The sequence below is a fragment of the Athene noctua genome, chromosome 1, assembly GCF_965140245.1.
Source record: "Athene noctua chromosome 1, bAthNoc1.hap1.1, whole genome shotgun sequence".
In the NCBI taxonomy this organism is placed as follows: domain Eukaryota; kingdom Metazoa; phylum Chordata; class Aves; order Strigiformes; family Strigidae; genus Athene; species Athene noctua.
This window is the reverse complement of record NC_134037.1, coordinates 236,278,880-236,301,875: the sequence shown is the minus strand read 5'-3', so window position 1 is coordinate 236,301,875 and position 22,996 is coordinate 236,278,880. Positions and strand designations below refer to the sequence as shown.

Sequence of the window (22,996 nt, the reverse complement as noted above, 5' to 3'; positions counted from 1 at the left end):
GCTTTTACATATTACAAAGCATAGCTAGGAGATGTAATTTAGTCAGCAAACACCATGGGTTAAGGGCACCTCTGCTTGCAAACACTTTTTTGTCAATCAAACCAAATTTAAATCTGAATATGTACTATTTTAGAGACTGTGTCCCACACATATAGAGTACATTCTCTCAAGTACACACATGCCAGGCCCCAAAATTTACACACCCCTTAGACCTATTTGACAAAACAAAAAAGGTGCCCCACAGGCTCACACCAATGTGGGCCTGGGCTGCAGTAGTTAACACACCAGCAAAACACGCAGGGAGACACGGGCTGCTTAGAAATGCAATCGCAGCCATCCCTGGCACGCTGGCTTGAAGCAGCAACAGGACCGAATACTCTTCCAGCTGCATGGATTCCTAGCATTCCCAAAAATTAGGTTTCTAAGGCTAGAACAAGAGAAGACTTGTACCTTTAAGTTTAATTAACTCTAGAATAAAACGTATTTTCAAACAGAACTATAACATCATTGATACTGTGCAGTGATGCAAGATGCCTTTGACAACAGTAAGTTGTCTGAGCAAATCGAGTGCCGCCCTCCACTCCTCCAGCAAATTTCTAACTCTCTCTTGGATGCGGCAGCTGCCAGAGTCCCAGGAGGTTTTCCGTGACTACATTTTTAAACCTAGCCACTTCTGGTCCCGTGCACCACAAAGCAAAGCATTGCTAAACCTCTACCATTTACTGCAGAAGTGCTTCAGAACTAAATACATTTGCCTCCTTAGGTATTATTTTAAGTGATCTGGTAAAGATCAGTATCCGCTATTGAAGTCTAGCACAGGCATGAGGCCTAATGAAGTTCTTAGCAGATAGTCATTAATCCAGTAAAAGCAGCTGACTTCATTCTTTTTATTCCTCCACCTTCTCCATTAGGAATGGAGACCTACCAAGAAACTTCATGATACAGCTGCTGCACTGCTAATTTAAGATGTCAGCATATCATAAACTACAGTACAGGAATGAAGCACCTTTGTTTGATGAACACTTGTGAATAACATTTACTAAGTATATTTAGAAATAATACTTAAATGTGAATAGCACTTGTCCTCAAGAGATCAATTTAATTCATGCTGAAGCTCTCTAAAGAGCAGCAGAGATGTTGTTCTTCGAAATGTGACTCTTCCCAGTGCACTTCATTTCTGAAGCAGTGTTTCCCCAATATTTAAAACCCATTTTGGCAACCAGACTTACAAACAAAATGCTACAAAATTCATTAAAATATTAGTATGCACTACCATATGCTTAACTATGACTAGCTGCAGCAGCATCAGCGAATCTGAAGTTCCTTTTTCACAGGAGTTAGTTGACTAAAGTAAATATATCCATCTTTCCCATACTTCTGAAAGAGGAAAACAATAAACTATTTACCAGGTATGTTCACTATGTCTTACTTCAGTATTCATTACTCAAGGTTATAAAATCATTCCCATTAGAAATCCTTGTTTCACATACGAACTTTCTCCCAAAACACAAGGGAATGAAGGTTGAATCTGTAGCCACAGCCCTACATATTTCACAAATCTGTGGCTGCAAAATTGTATCAGCATTTTTGTTCCAAAAGCCAAGCATACATTTTACAAAATATTCACCAATTGTGTAAACAAAGGAGTGTATATTTAGGTACTATTATGCTTTGGAAACTGAAAAAGTCTGAACAGACATCTCAAGAGTACATCATTTCTGGAGTCTTATAAAAAACCTAAACCACCAAAAATATTGCCTATTTTATTGTTGATCACTGTATTAAAAAAGAGAAAACTCACAAACCTTACCTAAACATCTCTATCCCCTTGTACCACGCTGCTTCCCCCTTCCATCCCAGGCAGCAAATGCCCCAATTTCCTAAACCATCAACTTCACTGACAACTTGTGAAACCCTTTAAGTGATACAAAAATAATAATACTAAGGCAACAGCTGACCGTGTTGTAGGGAATACAGTGACAAAGAGAAGTTTTTGTATTGAAGTTCTTTAAAGTCAGGGACTTCAGGAAAATTTAGTTCATTATGTCAGTACACAAAGCCACTCAGGTGTTTTGTTTTGATGTTTAATCTTACATATAATCATACAAGTAACTGAACGGACATCACAGCAAACAGAAAATGGGCAAAGAAAATTAAGAGTATTTCCAGGACATAATTCAAGGCCCTGATGGAAGCTCAAATCCAGCAATGGATGCTGGGACACACTGCATTGGACAGCACAAGCCACTGACAGCGGGCACATCTTGAGCATCCCAGATGCCGAGAAGCGGCTTGGTTCCTAGTGGCCACAATCTGCCTGCAGGATGGGGCCAGTAAAACCTACACACCACCCCAAAAGCACGGCAGCAACATACAGGTTTGAGGTCAGAATGGGCCTTTTACTTCAAACAAGGGCTGAGGTCAAAAGGGCAAACACAAAAGGAGAAACAAAATTAGATTTTAAAGGAGCAAACAGTTAAGGGCCAGCATTTCGACAAAGCTTCGCCATGAGTTATTCAGGGGCAAGCTAGGAGACTACCTTGCACCTGCAAAGATTAAGCTGAACTTTCATACCTCAGACAAAGCTAAACGCAAGCCAGTGACTCACAGACAGACAATGAAGGCTGCTACAAAGGACTTTTAGTGGCAGTGAGCAGGTATACAAGCCACTAAATAGTAAAACTCACAATGTGGCGGGCAGAGGCTGGAACTGGTCTGGCCATTTCTCCGAGCGTGCCTCTGCTGAGATCGGGCGTCACAGCAGAGCAGATGCAACTACAGCTTCCAGATGTTCAGGCTGTTACTAGTGCCACATATAAGAAAGTATGACTGTAATTGCATTTAACTTGACAGAATCCAGAAATAGAAAACCAAATATGCATATGTTTCTGTGTTGTATGCAAGTATAAATACAACGCATGATGCTAGGGGGTCCACAAATCACCTAGGGAAGCATCTAAGAAGAGAGGTAAATGCCTACAGGTATGTAACCAGCATTGAGAGAATACACAGCAATTCTTCAAGGCAATCTTCAATTGTGGTATTTCCATGTAGAAAAAGAAATGCGTGGTAAAAACCTCAAAGATGCACACATTTCACTCTAAATAAATTGTATAAATTTCCACAGTTTAAATTCTGCACTGATCTAGAATAAAAAGCTTTGGACAACTTCTGTCAAGGTTATTCTTCATTTCTCAAAGTCTTTCAAACACTTCATACTACATGTGGCTTCCAAATCAAATACACCACAACCCAGAATTTATTTTGCATAGTGACCAATCACTACAGAATAGAGTCACAACCACAGAGTGTTCCTTCCGTAAGGCCACCCAAAGCACCCGTCCCACACCTGTTTTGTCCTCAGGCTTTCAGGCTTACATCCATTCATCCTTCTGCAGCTAGATATCACCTATTCTCATTCCTTCTGCAATGGCAACAAATAAATTTAGATGACCGAGTTTCCTTGGGACTAGAAGTCAAGGAGGTGTAAATACCCATGCAACCTTAACGCCTGCCACTGTGAAAAATAAACAACCCATCCACCTCCAGATAAGTACCACCAAACCTCTGCGTTTTCTGTTTAAAAAGAATTATAGGTTTTGATTTGAACTCATTTTCACAAGCCAGCTAAAAGGATGAGACCATTCAAGGAAGCTTAACTGTGATAGCTCCTTGACAATAAATGCCAACAATCTTGCCATAAAGCAAAGACATCGTGAAATATGCACATCACAGATATGTTTTATATTTTATATATGATGATTAGCCAAAAAGCTATCAGATTTGAGTAAAGAAGAGTTACCTACAGCTGCAGTGTTGCTCTTGGACGATTATAGGCTGTCTTAAGTCCTATGCCTCCCACTAGCACAGGTAAGGGAAAACATTGCTTTCACTTGACTACTACTAGGAGAAAAGTTTCATTCTTCCATGCAACTTCCACAACAATTTCTTTGTTATCGCTGAAACGGATCTTGTTCTTGCTTCAGCTTTCTGAGCAATGACGGTCACTACTGGCACTCGTTCACAATCAACGCTACAGCAGGTCTGGCAGAGAACACCTCAAGTGCTTCACTCAAGGTAGCCATTGCACAGGGGATCATGCGGACTTTGCTGCCCTAGAGTTCAATGGGAGGGTTGTTCATAAAGTGGAGTCTGAGCTAAGAAAGTCTAGAATAAACTGCTTTGTATGTATAACTGAAGACAACTTTACCTACTTTAATAAGCTACTATAGATAGTTTTATGTTACTCCCTTCAGCTTCTACTCATACTTTAAAAGCCATTTTTATCTGAATATTTTTATCCAGAACAACTTGGATGCTATTTTGAGCTCCTAACAGATAATGTTGACACTACTGAACTTCTTTGTTCAGTGAAACATGAAAAAGCAGCTCAATATCAGACATTAAATCAGGGCAGTACATATTCACAAGCATTAGAGAAGTTAGCCCTCATCTTCTGAGTGAGAAACACAGCCTTGCCACTATGCAGAAAGGGCGCATTCTTTACAATTTCTTGGGTATTTCATAGATTTTGTGTATAATATGAAAGGTGCTTTGTTGCACTTACAAATATGCAAACTCCAACAAGATGAAGTGTCTCGAAGCTTTATTTAAGGGGGGGAGGGGGGGGAAGAAATCAACCACCCTCTCTTTCTCAGGCTGCAAAACACCCGAGCACAGTGTACTCCCGTCCCTAAGTCAGTGCCAGGCTCTAAGGCGAACCCGCGCTCCCTCTGTCAGCAGAAAAGTCCGCCGCTAATCTGTGTTCATCGCTGGAGCAATGCTCCTCCTCTGCCGGGGCCCTTGGCTGACTTAGGCTTCTCTCCCAGCCTTGCACCCGCACCTACAGCGAATCCCCAGCCCCCAGAACACAAGCAAACCAACAACTCCCACTCTGAAAAATAAAAATAATCCTTACTCTGACTGAGCTGTGGATAAATGGTGGTAAACAAGGCAAACGGGCTGCGCGCCTCAAGCAGATCAGTTATAGCATTGTCACCCAGTGGCTGCCAGTAACTAAACCTGAAAAGGTGGTTAAGAAACACATTGCATTTATCTGGCTAAAGTAGTAAAACCTGCAAGCATGTAACTTTCTGAGCAGCCTGGCAGTGACACAGCCAAAGGAAGGGATTAGGGCAACGTGTACAATGTAGAACACAGTAACTACTTAATTATGGTAGGAGCGTACATGTGTATTTACCCGCTAGCAGTGGCAGGGTACCTACTGCACTCTACCAGAGAGTACCACAACCAAAAAACAATACCCATAACGGCTCTCCCCGTCACAGTGGAAGCATGTGGCTACAGAAAGAGCTTGCTCCGTCAGAAAGAGGAGTGCAAGACTTGTTACTTGCTGAAGCACCACAGGAAGAGCAATAAATAAGCTACATAGCCAGCAGAGTTTCTTATTTGCTCACTTGAATTCAGGAGCTCTCTGCTTTGATTTTATTTTGGTTTGTTTGGTTTTCATTTCTCTTCTACTCATTCTGAAATTGATGTATCTTGCTTTTTTCAAGGAGACTGAAATACCACTGGAAAAAACCCCAGCATTTTCAAGTAACAAGTTACCGTATTTAAAAGTTGTCAGCTATCAATCATTTCACTCTTTTTAAGGGTTTTCATGAAAGATGTCTTCAGAGAATTTCCTTTAAATTTTTTAGTCAAACACATCGACAGAAACTAACAAATTACTTTTAAAAGCCTTCAGCTAATGATGAGTTTAAGATTCACGGGCATTTCCTTACCAGGAGGTCACTTACCTCTAAAAAAGTAAATTTACAAAAACCTGATACAACAAAAACTCCTAGCTCGCAACTGAAAAGGTATAAATACACAATTTGAGCTGACACTTTCTTTTTTAAAAGAGGCAAATATTACAGATACCAGAAAGTGAAGCAAAGACTTTGGCTGGCCCCAACTGGGCCGAAGCCATGAACACACCAGGACACGCTGATACCGTGGGTAGGTGTGTGCACCTCAGACGTTTATCGTCATTACTTAATCTCTTGCAGGGCAGAGGAGGCTCTGCCTTTACACAGATGGCTAAAGGTTATTCTGACAACGTTCTCGTGCAACCGTGCCACAGTATTTCACTCTCTGCCTCTGCAGCGAGCAGGGGCACAGGTGGGCGACACTTCCTCACCAGAGGCCTCAGAGGAAGAGGATTTGTTCGCAGCAGCGCTAAGCACTGGCCACCCAGAGGGATGAGGAGCTGGAGGGTACCACAGGCCTTCTGCAGCCACCACCACAGTGGGTGAGGGCCAGCATGGCCACACAGCCCCACGCGAAGCGATGCCAGGCTCAGGGCCACCTGGCTGGGAGGGTGGCCGGTGCCCACGGGCCCCCCCGGGACCTGGCGAGCCGGTGCCCCGGGACGAGGCAGCGCTCGGGCAGTCAGCCTTACAGCCCGGCTCTGAGCGGCACCGGCCGCTCGGCTCCAGCCTGCGCAGCGCCGAGCACGAAGCCCCACCGGTTACCGCCGCCAGCCTGCAGCGGCTGCAGGGGGAAACTGCGTCCCACTATTTCACAGGAGAAAGACGCTCCCGCAACCCAAGTTTAACAAAGCCATCAAGACAAATACAGCGGCTTACTCATTAAACACACGGTATTTCTGCAACCCTTGTCCTGCCTCCGCTCTTTCCCCATCCCTGTTTGCTACTGATCCCTCTCCGCCGCCCGACGGCAAACGCCGCCGCGCCGGGTCGGCTGCAGGCACGGCCCCCCCCAACCCCGCTAAACACTGCCCCCCCATCCCCCCGAGGCCGTGCAGCCCCCAAGGGGACGCGGCGGTGCCTCCGCAGGGCCCGACGGCCACCCCCACGATACGAGTGTTGAACCCCAGCCCCCCGCCCCGGGGGAGCGGGAGGCGGCGGCGCTCCCGCCGCGATTGCCCGGGGACGGCGCCGTGACACGGCGTGAACTTTTGCTTTCGGCGGGGCAGGGCGGGCGGGAGGAGGCGGAGAGCGGCGAGTTAGGGGGGCGGCCCCGGCCCCTCCTGCGCCCCACGGAGGAAAGGGGGGGGGGGGGGGGGGCTACGGACACGGGACACGCGACAAAGTCGCTTTTTTTCCCGTAAGATTTTTCCCTTGGGAAGGGTGAAATAAGTAACAATTGTAAAGGAGTAAAAAAAATAAATAAAAGCACGGAGCCGTGCTTTTAACTGCGCGGCGGGCAGCGAGCAGCCCGGGAGGAGGCAGCGAGCCCCCGCGGGAGGGCAGCGAGCCCAGCCGTTCGCAGCGCCGCGGCTCCCTGCCCGGGCGGCGGCGTGTGCAGCGCCCGGCGTGACGGAGCCACCCCGGGCCCCCGCTCCGACGGGGGGTCCCCCGCCGCCCGCCCCTCACCTTCCAGCCGGCCGAGCTGTTGCTGTCGCCCTTATCCTTGAAGTAGGGGACGCTCTTGACCATCCACTCGTAGATTTGGGAGAGGGTGAGCCGCTTCTCGGGGGAGCTCTCGATGGCCTTGGTGATGAGGTCCGCGTAGGACAGGTTGCCCCAGGCGTTGCGGCGCGACGAGCTGCTCTTACGGGGCTGCCCGGCCACGGGGCCAGGCGACAGACCGGCCACGGGCGGCGGTACCGGCGGCACCGGCGGCGGCCCCGGCGGGTGGAGGCGGCAGCCGGCCTCGGGCGCCGGGAAGTCCCCGCAACGGCAGGCGGCCGCCTCCGGGGGGGCGGCGGCGGGGGGCAGCGGCGCGAAGTCCTCGCTCTCCTCTAGCAGACTGAGGTTGCTGATGAAGTCGGCGCCGAGCCCTCCCGAGGCGGCGGCACCGGCCCCGGCCGCGGCTCCGGCCGCCCCCTCGGGCTGCCCGCCGCACGACGGCGCCGGGCTGGAGGTGGCCGAGCTGGGGGGGTTGAACTCCGGCCGCGGCAGGGGCCAGGTGCAGGAGCGGGGCCGCGGCAGCGGCTCGAAGTCGGGGTCGATGTCCACCAGCTGCGGTGCCTCGGCCATGGCGGGGCCGGGGCGGGAGCGCGGCGGCGGCGGCAGCGGGGCGGCCGGGCTCAGCGCCGCCGCCCCATGCAGGCTCCGGGCGCGGACCGGCGCGGCCCCGACGGCGCGGCCGACAACTCCCCTCGCGGCTCCGGCCCCGCCGCCCTGCCCCTGCCCGGCTCCCGGCTCCCTGCCCTCCGCGGCGGCAGCAACAGCAGCGACCCGGCCGCCCGGCGCGCACCGACTGGAGCGACCGCCCCGCGCGGGCCCGCCTCCAGCCTTCCTCCTCCTCCTCCTCCTCCTCCCGGCGGGGAGGGACGGCCCGCGCCGCGCCAATGGCAGCGCCGCGCCGCCCGCCCGCCTCCCGCCGCGGGGCCGGTTTGGCAGGAGGGTGCCGGTGCCCCCGTGCTGTTTCTGGGTGGTTTTTGTTTTCCGGCGGCGGAGGGGGGTGAGAAGCGGCGGGCGGCCGGCGGTGCCCCCCGCAGGCCCGGGCTCGGCGCCGCGGAGGGGCTGTGCGGGCGGTGCCGGAGCTCCCTCGCCCCGCCGGGGAGTGAGCGCCGCGGGGGGCGAAGGAAGTAACTGGGCTCTCACGGCGAGCCGCGGGGGAGCGGGGCCACGGCCACGCAAAATGCCCCCGCGAGTGTCGCTGCTTTGGCCGCTGCCGGCGGGGTCCTGCTGCCCGCCCCGACGGCCCCGGTGCCTGCCGCCCGCGGGGATCGGCGGGGGCCTGGGGGCATCCCCCGGCTGCAGCGGGGGCCCCGCTCCCACCAGCAGCCCAGCGGCCCTGGCTCCGTGCGAGGCGCCGCTGCCGCCCGTCTGCCCGCCCCGTGGGGTCCTGGCAGCCCCCGCGACGGGGCCGGGGGCTGCGAGCTGCCCTGCTTCCCTCCCGCCTCCCTCCCTGCCTCAGTCCCTCCCTGCCTCAGTCCTTCCCAGGCCGGCTCCTCGCCAGAAAGTGTCTGCGCCTCCCGAAGCGATAAACCTTCCCTTCGGCTGAGCGTGTTTTCATACCGCGAGCTGGTGTTTTATTCCGTGGGCAGGCACTGGAGCTCGGGATAATTTCATTTTAAGTCAACACACTTTATCTTTTTCCCGGCAAACCCCAAGGCCACACAATTTAGTAAGGCCCCCCTCCGAAAAGGCAGCACATGCTGCCTCTGCCTCCCGAGCCCATAAACATACAGAGATACACGTTCCGGGCAACACAGAAGTCTTACTCTGTTTAAAATTAAAAGGAAGACACTTGCTTAAACTAGGGAAGCAATCTCAGGGATGAGGCACGACTCAACACCTTGTTCAAACTGGCAAACTCTACTTTTTAGAAAATCTGTTTTGTTTTCAATAGGAGAAGTGCTTTCAAAAAACATGCTTCAGACATGGCTTAGTAAGTCACAAAATCCACAACCAGCCACGGCATTTCATGTTGCTTGTCAAAGAACTACTGAAGCAGGGTAACTGTCACTGTTGAGCCAGCAAACCTGTTACTCTTCCCTCCTCTCTGCATCAAGGCAGTGGGTTAATGTTATTTAAATGCGGTTCATTGTTCCTATAAAAATATTTTCTGAAAATGAGTAACAATAATGAAGGAGAGAGAGAGTGTAAGACTGGATTTAGGCCCACAGCATATAATTTAGTGACAGATCATACATCTAAATACACACTCTGTCTATTATGAAAACACTTCTTAAGACATGCAGTGATACCTTACTATATAGTTAGTTCAACATATGTATAAGTGCAAAGTAACTGATCAAAATTTAAAGCACGAGTTTTGTCATGTTTATGTCCCCAAATGCCAAAGGTGATTACACCTTATTATAGGTTGGTTGCTCATCAGATTTCAGAGTTGCTTTGCCTTTAAGTCATTTCTATGTTTTCCAAATCCTGCAAAGGGTTCAACCCACAAATTTATATTGTTTAGCCCACAGATTTTAGAAAAACCCTTTTTTTTCAGGTTAACAAAAAAAAAAAAAAAAAAAAGGCAAAATAGTCTCAGTTTGACCTAATAACTTGCATGCCACGTTTCAGCTTGGAACAGCTTTATCCGGCAGCATTACACAACTCGGCTACAGTAGTTGCCCTGCAATAAGGGAGAGCACCCTGCCTTGGAGAACCAGAGATTATATAATGGTGAGAAGCAGCCAGGGACGCACGGCGAATGGACATGTTTAAATGCGAGCCAAAACAAAAGCAGTTCCCGAGAACACTGAAACATTTTCTTTTCCTTTCCTTGGTGTCTGGGAAAAAAAAAAAAAATCTAAGAGCCAGACTGGCACCCATCCTGCTAAAGGAAACAGGTTTATTACCCAGGCTTTCTTCTAAGGATTTTTTAAAAATCTTGTACTCCTTGCTTTTTTATTTTGTCAAAAATAGAGATATTATTCCCTGACCTCTATTGGTATATGCAGGTGTTGAAAAAAAATAGCTTTCCTTTGTCAGTTGCCAACTGTGAAAACCGGGAAGAAAGCTACTGCTGAGGGATTTTAGGAAGCCTGGTGTGTTCATAGTTCAGCCTGGCTTGTTCTGCAGGATAAGGGTTGTATTGCCCTTTCTTGGCCCTCCATAGTGTTGCTGTTGCTCACCTCACCTTCCTGGCAGGGCTCTGCCACATTTGTGCCCCATGTCACTGATGTTCTTGCAGCTCAAAAATTAGCAGTGAATACAGGCAGCAGTGTGCAGTGAGGGGTGAGGGACAAGGAGGCAGAGTGCAGTAAAAACAGGACGTTCAAAATGCTTCATTTGCTCGGCAAGTGGCACCCCGTGACTCACAAGGCAATAGGCAGAGCTTAGCTCTGCCGCGGGGATTTTGACTATTGCACGCTATCGGCTGGGTCCAGGTCTGCTGAGGCTTGAAGGAAGGACGAAGGCTGATGAGACAATGCTGTGCACTTTCCTGGGATGAGTAAGCCAGGCAGTCTGCTCTGACTTCGGTGGAACCACCTGGGTGAGTGAGTCCTTCTGTAAGGCCCCAGTCCACACATATGTGATCCTCTGCTTTTCTCATAGGATTTCTTCTCTCCGTCAAGTATTTGGGGATTGAATCCTTTCAGGTCAACCGATTTCAGAGTCAAAGCAGCCAAGTGACACTCATGCCATGCACAGTATGAGGGTCAAGCAAGCTACGTGCTCTAACCCCACCTGCACCACTCTCCCAGTGCCCCGCAACGCAGTTGACAACCCCTAGGACACACTGCTGTGAACAAAACCCACCCATTCAGCTGCTGAAGGGGGGCTTGCTCCTCCTAAAACAGATCAGCACAGTGATAGCTCAGTACAAGAAATTTTACCGCATCTACAAATGACAGCGTTAAGTTTATCTCATCTCCCACAATGCTGAAATGCTGATGGATGCACCACAATTCATTTTCTACTCCCACGGTCCTCCTCCTACACTCCACCTTTTCATTTCTCTACTCCTACTTCTGCTCCCATTTTCCACTCCTCTACAATACAATATCTCCTATCATCCTTAGCATCGACTTTTATTTTTTTTCAAATTAAAGACCTGAAGATTGCCTTTTATCATCACTGGAATAAAGCAGAGCCTTCTATTCATATTCTGGGTTCAAGGCAGCCAAAATAAAGGATCTGTACTGTCTTTTTACTACTATCTGTATAATTAATTTTCTGAGGTTTTGATCAAATTTAGCAGGAGATTACATGAAGTTGAAAGCACTCACACTCAACGTACAGCTCTTTTTTTATACATGTATGTGCATGGTGAGAGAATACAAACATCTTAACAGAACAAAAAGCAACAATGAAATACCAGTTTGCACCTGGTATCATAAGAGCTGGGAGAGAGCTTGTTTTCTGAGGAAGGATGGGATAGCTCAGCACCTTCAGTTCCCTCCCGCATCTCTGTCCTGGTTTCAGCTGGGATAGAGTTAATTTTCTTCCTAGTAGCTGGTACAGTGCTCTGTTTTGGATTTAGTGTGAGAATAATGTTGATAACACACTGATGTTTTAGTTGTTGCTAAGTAGCGCTTATCCTAAGTTAAGGATTTTTCAGTTTCCCATGCTCTACCAGTGAGCAGGTGCTCACGAAGCTGGGAGGGAGTGTGGCCAGGACAGCTGACCCGAACTAGCCAAAGGGATATTCCATACCATAGGATGTCGTGCTCGGTATATAAACTGGGGGGAGTTGGCCAGGATCGCTGCTCAGGCATCCGTCAGTGGGTGGTAAGCAATTGCATTGTGCATCACTTGTCTTTTCTTGTGTTTTATTTCTCCCTCCCTTTGCTATATTCATTTTGATTACTATTATTATTATTGTTATTATCATATTTTATTTTAGTCATTAAATTGTTCTTACCCCAACCCATGAGTTTTACTTTTTTTTCTTCCCAATTCTCCTCCCCATCCCACTGTGGGGGGAGGAGTGAGTGAATGGCTGTGTGGTGCTTAGTTGTCAGCTGGGGCTAAACCATGTCAGTCTCTCTCAGAAGAGATTTGCTTTAGTTTGCAGTCCGCATTTCTGAGGGGCCTGGGTATCAGAAGGGTGGCATGGCACCTCAGTCATATCCCCTCCCAGCCCAAGGTTACTAAGGGCCTCCCTACCCAAGCAGGGTTTGGACATGTCCCAGGTGGACAGGACATTTGCACTGCCCAGCTAAGGGAGTTGAAAGTGTCTGAAGCTCTTCCAACCAGTCTGAGGCTTCTTACCCAGTCACTGTCGTAAGGCAGTTCCTCAGTAGCACATTTCAGAGCAGGAGTTTTCATCGCTGTGAGTTACCTCCTGGGAGTGCGCATCTCCACCTGCCAACTACACAAACCACAAAGGGAATTTAATGATCTATTAATCCCTTGCCACAGTTTGGTGGTGCTAATGCCCCCACCCCCTTTTCATCCCGCCCTTTGCCTCCCACCTCGCACAGCAGCACCCACAGGCAGGTCGGGGTCTGGCTAGCCCGAGGAGAGGTGGGTGTCACATTCAGGGCCACTCCATGGTCAATGGAGGGAAACACTTCCCCCCCGTGAGTGATTCAGCACCCAAAATGGCAGAACTCACCAACCACAAGGATACCAGGCTCTTGCTCCGAGTAGGTCACACCCACTTTCAGCCAGCTGTCTTCAGGCCAGCAAATCCTACCCATCCCATTTTATAGTGCCTGGAAAACTCATAATCTCTGATTCCCTTGCCATCACATCCCCAGGATTTTCCGGGCTCGAGAAGTATATCCAGTGGCTCAGTGCAAGCCAGATCTGATGGGCAGGATGATGCTGATCTCAAGACCACTTGCTCAAGCAAAACAAGTGGCACTCAGCCTTGCCTGGCACAAACTTCTACATTATTACTTGTTATCCAATGTACACTAGCACCTATACACCCCAGAATGGCTGCAGCCCTCCTGAGCTCAACAGTAAGAAAAAGGCCATGCAACACAGCTTCAGGCTAACAGGCTAATGGAGCACTGCAGGGAGATGGTAAAAGAAAGGCAAAATTATTAGTCCTCCTTTACATGGGGAAAATGGGCCACCATGAATTCACAAAATGTGCAGAGGATCTCACAGAGGACATGTAGGCAGAGACAGACTTTGAAGGCATGTCTACCAAGACCCAGTCATTAAACCTAAAAAAATTCATGTCATCAAAGAGTTGTCAGGGTACTTGCTGGTGAGGGATTCAAAGTTACCTTGTATGAAGTCCATCTCTTGCTACACACAGGAAAATCCTGAAAATCCTGAATGCTCCCCTTAGAGGCAGCAAGGCCCTTCTGGATTTACATCTGTATGGCTGAAATTAGGGCCACGCGCTGGCTGCCTGCCTCTCTGGACATATTTCAGAGTCAAGAACTGCCAGCTCCTTGCACAGTGTGGTGCAGGTCCAGCCTCCAGAAAGCTTCCAGGCAGCCTACCCCTTCCTCTCAGAGGAGATGGGGAACCGTGGTTGCTGATAGAAGAGCTGCCCAAATAGCCAAATGCTGTCTCCTTCATCTCCTCACCCGTGCAGCTGGGCTGCTGTGACTGGGGCTTCTGCAGCAACTACTGCATCCTTCTCCTCCTCTTCTTCCTCCTTCTTCTCTTCTTCCTCCTCCTCCTGCTCTTCTTCACCACCAGCAATCAACAGTGAGTCTTCCAACTGGAGAGCAACAACCCACAGTCAACCCCCTCCTCCTTCCCCAATTTCTCTATACCAGCTTCAGTGGCAGAGAGTGGTCAGAGAGCTTGGCAGACACTGATGCCAGGAACAATGGCGAAAGGGAGCTGTCAAGAAGGACAAAGGTGGGGTTGTGCTCCCTAGATTAGGAGATGGAGCTGCTGGGGGTTGGCCTACCAAAATCTCGGCGCAGACCTAGTGGCTGCTGAAGTTTGACCACCCTGTCTTAAAAGAAATGCCACAATAAATATTTAGTTACATAAATTAAAAAATAATTTCGTATTTTTTAATTAGAAATAGCTAGTTAAAATACTATGTCTTTTTGAACAATTTCCTTTGATGTTGTTCATACCTAATTTGTTCTCAGCATCTGCAAATATGTAACCAGTTAAGATTTGAGGGCAAGGTTTCATGGGAACCATTTCTAAGTTGCACTATTTGAAGGAATCAGAATTTAAATTTAAATTTCCTTGTGCAAGAACTCATGTCAGAAACACTCGTATGTTTTTCCAGTCAAAGAAAACACATAATAGTACGACTTTACTGGTTGCTGCAATTAATGAAGCTTAAATTCCTACTAAGTGTAGCTCTTACTTAGCATTTGGACAAAACCATATTCACTGAATGAGCTCAAATGAGGCATACATTACTGGGAACCACAGTCTGCTGCCATATGTCATAAACAAAAAAAGAAGGTAAACCAAAGAAAATACTAGACACGAACTCATCTCTCAACTCTCTCACAGTCTAGGCTCAGGACCTTCCATTTAAACATATATCCTGTCGCACCCATGTATGTATACACATCCATAAGCGGATACTGAAGTACAATATGCCTGAGAAATTATCCTTACCTGGATCGATACAATAAATACCAAAGGTAGTGCCTACGTAGTGATATCTGGTTTTAATGTGTCATGTGCAATCACTGGCTGTGATGTAAAAACAGAAGGCAAGGGTTTATCAGGTTTCAGATTCAGCTGAATCACCCGGCCCACCCCTATGCAAAGGCCAACGTGTCTGGAAGTAAACACAGTTCAAGTGGTGTGTATGTTTTCCAGGGTGTTGAGTTTCTGTTTTGTCGTAAATATGATCTATTACAATATTCTCCCACATCCTACGGTCAATGTTTCAACATTTTCAGGTGCGTTTCTCATTTCTTGTTTTCCTTGATATATTGCTGGGGGAAAAACTGACTGGCTTCACATGGTAGCTTTTGTATATTAAATAATTTTATTGTGTTTGAGCAACAAACTAAAAACAGGACACTTGACAGTTACGGTATATTTCAGTGGTTTCTCTTCAGCCTGTAGGAAGGAAAATTCATGGCACGGTACAATACGATGCTCGACAACTATTTCATCTTCTTTTCCTTTGTTTCCCTGGAAAACTGATAGCTACCTGTCACCAGTGAGAAAAATCATTTATAGCCAGAATCAGCATGGAGGCTGTGGCATAATAAAGGCTTACTTTTTAAAACAAATATTTTTTTCCATTGTTGAATGCTTGAAAAGCATTATATATGTATACAACTGTATTTGCATATGAATGAGTGCATTATGTATATGCTACACAAATGCATATGCATGGTAGCATTATACACATTTTACACTAGATTTATATAGATGCAAACATGGTTAGACAATAATAGTAAGACAGTATTTTGACATATACGTATATATTCCTACGCTGCTGGTAACTAGTACATTACAGAAGGCAGTGTTTGGGCAGGATGACCAATAGTAGTTTGTAGTGTACAAATACTGTCCACAACATAAATGTCCATAGCAGAAGGATGACAACTCCAGGCAGCTACACTCTCTTTCTTCTTGTGAAAAACAGTAACTCTGTGCTTTTTTTTTTTACCTCTCTGTAAAATGGGTATAAAAAAATGTCTGCCCATTGCAACCCAGTTAGTTAACAGTTCATGTGCTTTGAGATCTGATGCTGCAAATGCAACCCTCGCTTACACCTGGCCTGCGAGGAGAATATATCGATGAAACTGAAACCAGCAAGGTTCCAGTGGCAGATTCTGCCTAAAGACAGAGGCACACCACATATCAGCCTGAAAACAGATAAGAAGAATAACCAGTAGTTTCAATTTTACGTTTGCATCTGCCAAGCCCCAAATAGTGAACCTCGACCAGGATCAGACGAGCTCGTGCCACGTGATCAGTAATACGAAGGCACATGGCGGGTAGCAGCTTGGTGCCTTCTCTTTCTATCCAAGGAGAGGACGGGGATCTCTGATGAGATTTAGGAGGGGGCTCAAGGTGGAGAAAAGCATCGAGTGCGAAGGGGTAAATGATGGGGCTGTTCAGATCCGTCCACCCACACGTTACAGAAATGCTGCTGCAGCTGCAAAGAAATCAGCAGTGGCTCCCTGAAAGCCACCCACTTTCACTCTTTGCTCCAGTTGTGTCTACCAACCCCGCTGGCTGATGAAATAGCTTGCAACAAAAAAACCCCAAACCCAAAAAACCCCAAGCAAACAAAAACCAAAGTAGAGTCTCAGACAGCAACTGGACTCTCTGGTATCCCCTCTTCGCTGGGGTGGGGATTGGTTCATTAAGGCACAGACTCACAGGGACGCCTCATCCTCCCTGATGGGTGCCAGAGCTGCTGGAGAATGGGAAACGCAACAAAGAGGCAGAAGGGAGAGAGTAAGCAGGGAAAAAAAAAGAGAAGAAGGAAAGGGTGGGGGGAGATAAGGAAATCACAAAAAGAAGTCACAACAAGGGAAAAATCAGCAAGAAAGGACAAGAAAAAAATAGAAAGGAGGAAAATGAGCACAAAACAAGGAAAGAAATGAGGCTTGGTCAGTGTATGAAGAAAGAGGACGTGTATCAAAGCAGCCTGAATTGGAGCTTTTGCAAAACAAAGAACCCACAAGAATACTTAAAAGGCACTGAAAGACTGTTATCCCAGAGCTGTGCCTCCAAGGGGCAACAGGCAACCTATGCAGGTGTCCAGGGCAGGTCTGCATGGGTGTCTTCCAGAGGGCTCACCCTGGCCACATTCACATCCCCACCACAGTGTGCCTTGTGAAGATTTAATGGGCAAAAGGATCCAGAGGTCCTGCTCCTAATGCAGTCAGAAGTAATTTTGCATTTTCAAAGTTTATGCTGCAGTGAAGTTCACCTGGTCCAGTGTGTGCTGCAAAGCTGGCCCTGCACCTCGCTTTCTGCCATGAATCAGCCAGTCAGCATTTCCTTTCCCTTTAATCCTGGGGCACAGCTGATGTTGCCCTGCAGCACCCACAAGTCTAGAATAAACACCCTGGGCTGCACTTCCCTGCAGCCTTTCCAGCAAAGCCAGGCTGTGCTGCAAAAAGACACAAGATTTGCACTTGGCAAAGGAACCCTCACCCAGTGGTGCTTTGTCCTGAACAGCCGGGCACAACGCGTGGACTGAGGGCCTCAGGGATGCCAGGGACTGACAGCTCTAGATGAAGTGGTATATCAGGCAGCCAGCTGCTCTCTGCTTGACCCACCTGAATAAATGCCAAGGCACCCTCAGCATTTCTTGCTAGTGTTGTGCCCAGGAGGAACCAGCCATGATGGCCACCGAGTGTTTGGATACACACTTGAAAAAGGACTCAGGAGTCAAGACAAAATGGACAAGGGACAGAAGCAATTTTTTTTTAAGTCCTTAATATTTGTTAAAAACTTGAGCCCTGTATGGTTTTGTTGCAAAACTGCATTTTCACATTATAGGAAATTCAGTGCAGAAAAGCAAGACTTTTCTGCTACTTTTCTGTTGCTTTTCCAGATCTGCCAGATGTGTCTTCCTTTCACTTGATATCTTCCTATAATTTGTTTTAGCGAAATCTTTTCTTACAGCTATTTTTTTTCCTCTTCTACATATACACCTAATCTTACTCTTTGTAAAATCACCATGGTGTGGTTGAAAAGTCATGTTAAAAGCAAGAAGCAACCTTTTCGCACACGACTTTAAAAGCATTACCCTCTCTGCACATGAAACTTTCTGCAAAATAAGACTTCCATCACAAAAGACAATAAATGAAATTCTAGATACTGAAAATGTTGTTAGGGCTTTAATGCAGAGCTGCCTTCTGTGTTGCTCCTGAGCAAGCCCTTCCAGCCACTTGTGATGTCAGGAGGCGCCATTCAGACAAATAACAGCAACCCACATCTCTGTAGATTCTCCTCAGCCTCTATAAATAGGCATTTTCTTTGCTGCTCCATCATGTGAATCTAATGAGGGTTATTTTAATATTGGAACTAAGTCAGGAGGGCAAATACAGGCACTGGTCTCTGACCCTGTCTAGACCTTTCCTCCTCAACTCCCTGTTAGCAGAAGGGCACTTAGGGTATGAAGCAGATATCCAGCCTCCTCCAGAGCAATGTTCAAAATGCAGCACAGCAGCAAGCAACCCATTCAAAGTCAGTTCCCCAAACCAGGCAGGCTCCATGCCTCAGACTGCCAAAAAACACAGAGGTGAGGAAAGGACTTACCCTCCCCACAGCCCCAAGGCTGTGGAGATGACTGGTTTGTCACCAACAATCTCCAGCTTTGTCAACCTGCAGACTGACCAATGGACAATAACTGCATTTTATACTTCTTATCATACAGTGTTGGCATCTATATCATTCAGACCCTTCCAGGTCGCCAACTGTAACCACTGTTGAATATCTGGCAGCTTGAAAAGAGGGAGAAAGAGAGAAGGTGGTGATGTTTAGTCATCTTATGGAGGTTTCTGTGAAGGGTGGGAAGGTAGCTCAAGAATGGACCTAACCGCTGAGATAAGAAAAGGAGAAAACAACAAAGAGCGAGGACAAGGGCAAGGAAGCCCAAAAAGATATCATGTTCCTAAAAAGCTATCAATACCTGGTAGCTGAGGAGATGATCATAAAACTCACCACTGAGTATGCTGAATTTCTCAGTAGCTGACTGGTTATCAAAGGTTGTAGTTTGCAGATAGTGATAGCCAAATATTTCTGACCCACCAGAACAGCTCTCATTTTTGTTGGCTTCTCTGACAGATCTTCAGGAATATGTCTTTGCCCTACTGCAGTTTTGCAGCATTACTGGTTTGCATTATAATCTATCACCTCAATTCTTGTTTCTCCAGGGACAAGACAGTAACCCGTGGCCTAACGCAACCAAAAGGAAAGTTCCTGCAGAAGCAGTTGCCCAGATCACCTTTGTCCTTGGTTTTCAGCTTGATCCAGAGGCAGGTGAGAAAGGAGACCCAGTGGTTGCTGGTGCTGTGAAATCAGCAGACAGAGTAGCTCAGCGGCCAGATGGGTGATTTGCAAAACATCAGCTGTGGACCACTGGCACATCGATTACACAACTCTTCATCCCAAGCAACGCTGTTATAGCATGGGTTGCAACTCCTCCTCCATCATCAAACCCAAGATTTTCTTATGGTGATCAAGAAAAACATCTATTTGAGTAATGTCTGTGAAGTCGTGCAAATGGGTCTTCAAAAACACCTACGTCAATGGATTCTTTCTTTGATATTTTAATCAAATTCATGTGCCAATGTCAGATGAAATCAGCACATTTCTTCCTCAGTGGGGTTACTGCCTAGCTGACAGATTGCTGCATGTGCAGCGATGTCTGAACCAGCCAACGAGATCTGCAGCTGAGCAAGGAAGTGGGCAAGTGCCATGGAGGTAAACACAAGGTCAAGAAAATGGCTATAGCGAGTGCAAAGGTAAATGCTAAGCAGAGCAGTGACAGGCATCCAGAAGGGATTTTTCACAAGCATGCTGGCATGCTGTGTTGCACAGCTTGCTCTGCTCTTGTAGATTTTGAGCAAAAGCAGTCTGTGACAAATATTTTGAGAGTGTTTCACAGGAATCGAAGCTGCGAGATGTTGAATCTGCACTGGCAGAGCCAAGCACAAAAAGCAGCAAGTGAACTTTTTCCTATACCAACTGCACTGCGGAACAAGTTTCCTGATTTGCAAAGGCTTTTTACACTTCTTGTCACATACAACCCCGCTATGAAAAAGTATCTGGAAACCTCTTTTGCAAAACCTCGGAGGCATATCTTTTTTGAATCAACTGGGGGGAAAAAAAGGCCAAAAATTCTGGAAGTTGTATGAACGACCCACAAAAGCTGTTGAATGCTCATGTTGGGCATCGTCTTGCAGCAGACGAGGAGAGCAGCCTGGCAGCTGCTGTGCTCAGCACGGTAGCGGCACCGTGTTGTTCCCTTGTGGATGATTCACAAGGGCTCGATGAGGGAAGCAGACAATTCACGATGGGGATTTCTTCTAATGCAGTGAGTTTAGTTAGAATCCAAAAGAGCAACCCAGGCCATTGGAAACAATTCAGAAGTATGATTTTCCTTTTGAGAAGACAACAGCTTTTGTTAGCCATATCACTGCGGGCACAGCAAGAACGTGGGAGAAAAGCCCTGTTTCTCAATATAGTGCATGTGGCTTACACAAAACCTTTGCTCAGCTTAGTTGGGGGAAAATGAAGTTAATTAACTTGTTATGGCAGTAAAACGGGCCTCTGCTGCCTTCTAACAATATCTCCAGGCAAAGGGGAAAGTACCTGCAATCTTCCCAGTCATAAGGTGGAAGAGCAGCTTTCAAGTCGTTTTTGTGCTGGCCAAGACTTCTGGGGAGACGGGCATTCAAGAGCCTGTGTGCAGCTTCGTTTAGCAGTTCAATGTGTGGGTAAGATTCACCTGCCATGACTCAGGCATCTAAAACTTAATGTTTAGATCCTTGCCAACCACCTTCAACTCCATTTGTAGCTGAAGAAGAAAAACAGGCAGAGAAAAATTCACTTATCCAAAGCCTGGCCTGACAGCCAGGAGAGCTGAGCAGTCCTCTGTTTTGACTTGATGGGAACAACACAGAGGAGCTAGCACTAACCTGGACATGAGTTACCTTCACACCTCTAACAGCTGAGTGCAAAGCTCACCCTTCCTGCAGGCTGCTAGAGATATGTGCAGCTCCTTCAGATGCTCATCCTCCAAGGGTAACCCCAACCCCCACAAAATCAGAGCACATCAACAAGAAAAATGTTGGTTAAGCTTTGGCTCTGGCTCAAACTTTAGTCACACCACTGACAGGACATTGACCAAGAAAGCCCTCTGTCAAAGCAGTATTAAAAGAAAGTAATCTGCCTTTACAGTTGTCAGTCAACTGCCTTTTTTTTAAGGCCTGTCAAATGCTTGATCCAATCTACATCAAATATCAACTGATACTTTGGAGGCAATTTCTGTGTTTGAAGACAATGTGTTGGCTAGCGCTGTTACTTCAATTCTGGATGGAAAACCTTCAAACAGTGCTAAGTTTTGAGATGACTTACAGGTGCCCGATGGCAGTGAAGACTGAGAGAGTGTGTATTTTTCTTTATACAAAGGTGAATCTCAGTCCAGATAAAAAAATGAAGGCAGCAACCATTCTACATAAAACATCATTTTTTTAACCAAAAAGATCTTCAGCCAGAACTGCAAACCATCTTCTTTTCTGTAAAATAAATTCACAGCTAAATGTAAATTCTCATGTTTGATAGCACCGCATAATAATAGTATTGACGGTATTAATAAAAGCATCTTGTACATTGCTTTGATAAAAGCTACACAAATCAGTAATCTGTGAGCATTGTTCTGTTAGTGAATTTACTCCAAAATGCCACGCCAGTGTTGTAAACTTAATAGCAACTTGAAAATGAAATATGTTGACCTGAAAATGGGCTGGTGTCAGTGGAAAGGGAGAGAAGATTGACAAGGACTTTAAAGTCTGATCCCCCCGCATGGGTTATAGTCAAAATTACCAATGGCCTTTAGGAGACCAGAATTTCCTTGTTTGGAAGAACTGAAGATGGAGTCAGCTGGTACTGGCACCACAGGGTAAGGTAGCTTTCCCCCTCTCAGATTGCTCCCTTCACCTGTTAACCTGTTATTATAACAAAGACAGATCATCATTAGCCCCTCTGCCACAGGGCTCACCTTATCTACCAGCAGAGAACACTGATTTCATATCAGAAGTGGAGGCAGGGCAAAGAGCGATGGGGAGGCAGGGTGACCAGCAGAGCAGGAACCCAACTGCAGCAACCAAGGATTCCAGGGTGTCAAAGCATCCTTGGAATGCACTGGCCATGGCAAGAGGATCTTTTTGTCTTTTCCTGAAGGTAGGAAGAACTACTTTAAAGCAATGTGCACAGGAAGAGGATACAAACTAAGGGTTCAGGGAGACACCAGCAAGAAGCTCCCAGAATGAATTTACAGAAAACGGCATGGAAGACTGTCTAAAGCATGGAAAGAAACACACACTAGCAGTGTCTGGCTCTCCAATGATCTGTTTCACTTAAAAGAAACAAAAGCATTTTGCAAGAGTCTTTAAACAAGAGCTTCTAGTACCTACTGAGAAGCAGAACATGCACAACCCCCACAGTTAAAAAGGGAAAGATTAAAGAGGAGCCAGAGACACTTTTCAGAATACAGCTATGTTCAGTGCCAGAAACATTCATCTTGACTATGAATGGGACACTTTACCATTAGAAGGGAGACATGATTCACAAAGCGATGCTGCACCAAGAGGCAGCAGGAAAGGTTTTGAAGAGCAAACCTGCTTTTGCTGAACATAGTGTCTTGTGGTCAGCTCAGAGTTAGAGGATCATTTCAGCAGTGAGTATTTGTGAACTAGATAGACAGAAAAGCAGAACACACCCTCGAACATTCAAACCATAAAACGGTTCACAGGAATGGAGGAGCAATGCTAGGGTCAGATGCCAGGTTTCTCTGAGAGAAGCTTATAGGGATAAGGGCTTATGAAGGTAAGAACAAACATGAAGGCTCTCAGGTAGCTGTCCAAGTAACCTGGGATGAATGACAGGGATGAATATCCTCTGCAAGTGCATCCCTTTAACTCAGTAAGTAACAGCGGAGGATAAAAATAGGAAATTCTTAGAAAGACTATGAAAAAAGTTAAGCAGAAAATGCTCTGTGATACCCCATGAGCTGAAAGTCTGGCACACAC

General features: G+C 47.0%; 1 protein-coding gene across 1 annotated transcript in view; it reads right to left on the bottom strand.

Annotated features, from left to right (window-relative positions):
* FOXO1 (forkhead box O1) overlaps positions 1-8,107 on the bottom strand; it is a 69,484-nt gene extending 61,377 nt beyond the window's left edge. Inside the window, exon 1 of the mRNA XM_074913739.1 lies at positions 7,341-8,107. Within this exon, the coding sequence (XP_074769840.1) occupies positions 7,341-7,946 (606 nt within the window). The 5' untranslated portion in view covers positions 7,947-8,107. The remainder of the gene's footprint in view (positions 1-7,340) is intronic.
* Between the last annotated feature and the right edge of the window lie 14,889 nt (positions 8,108-22,996).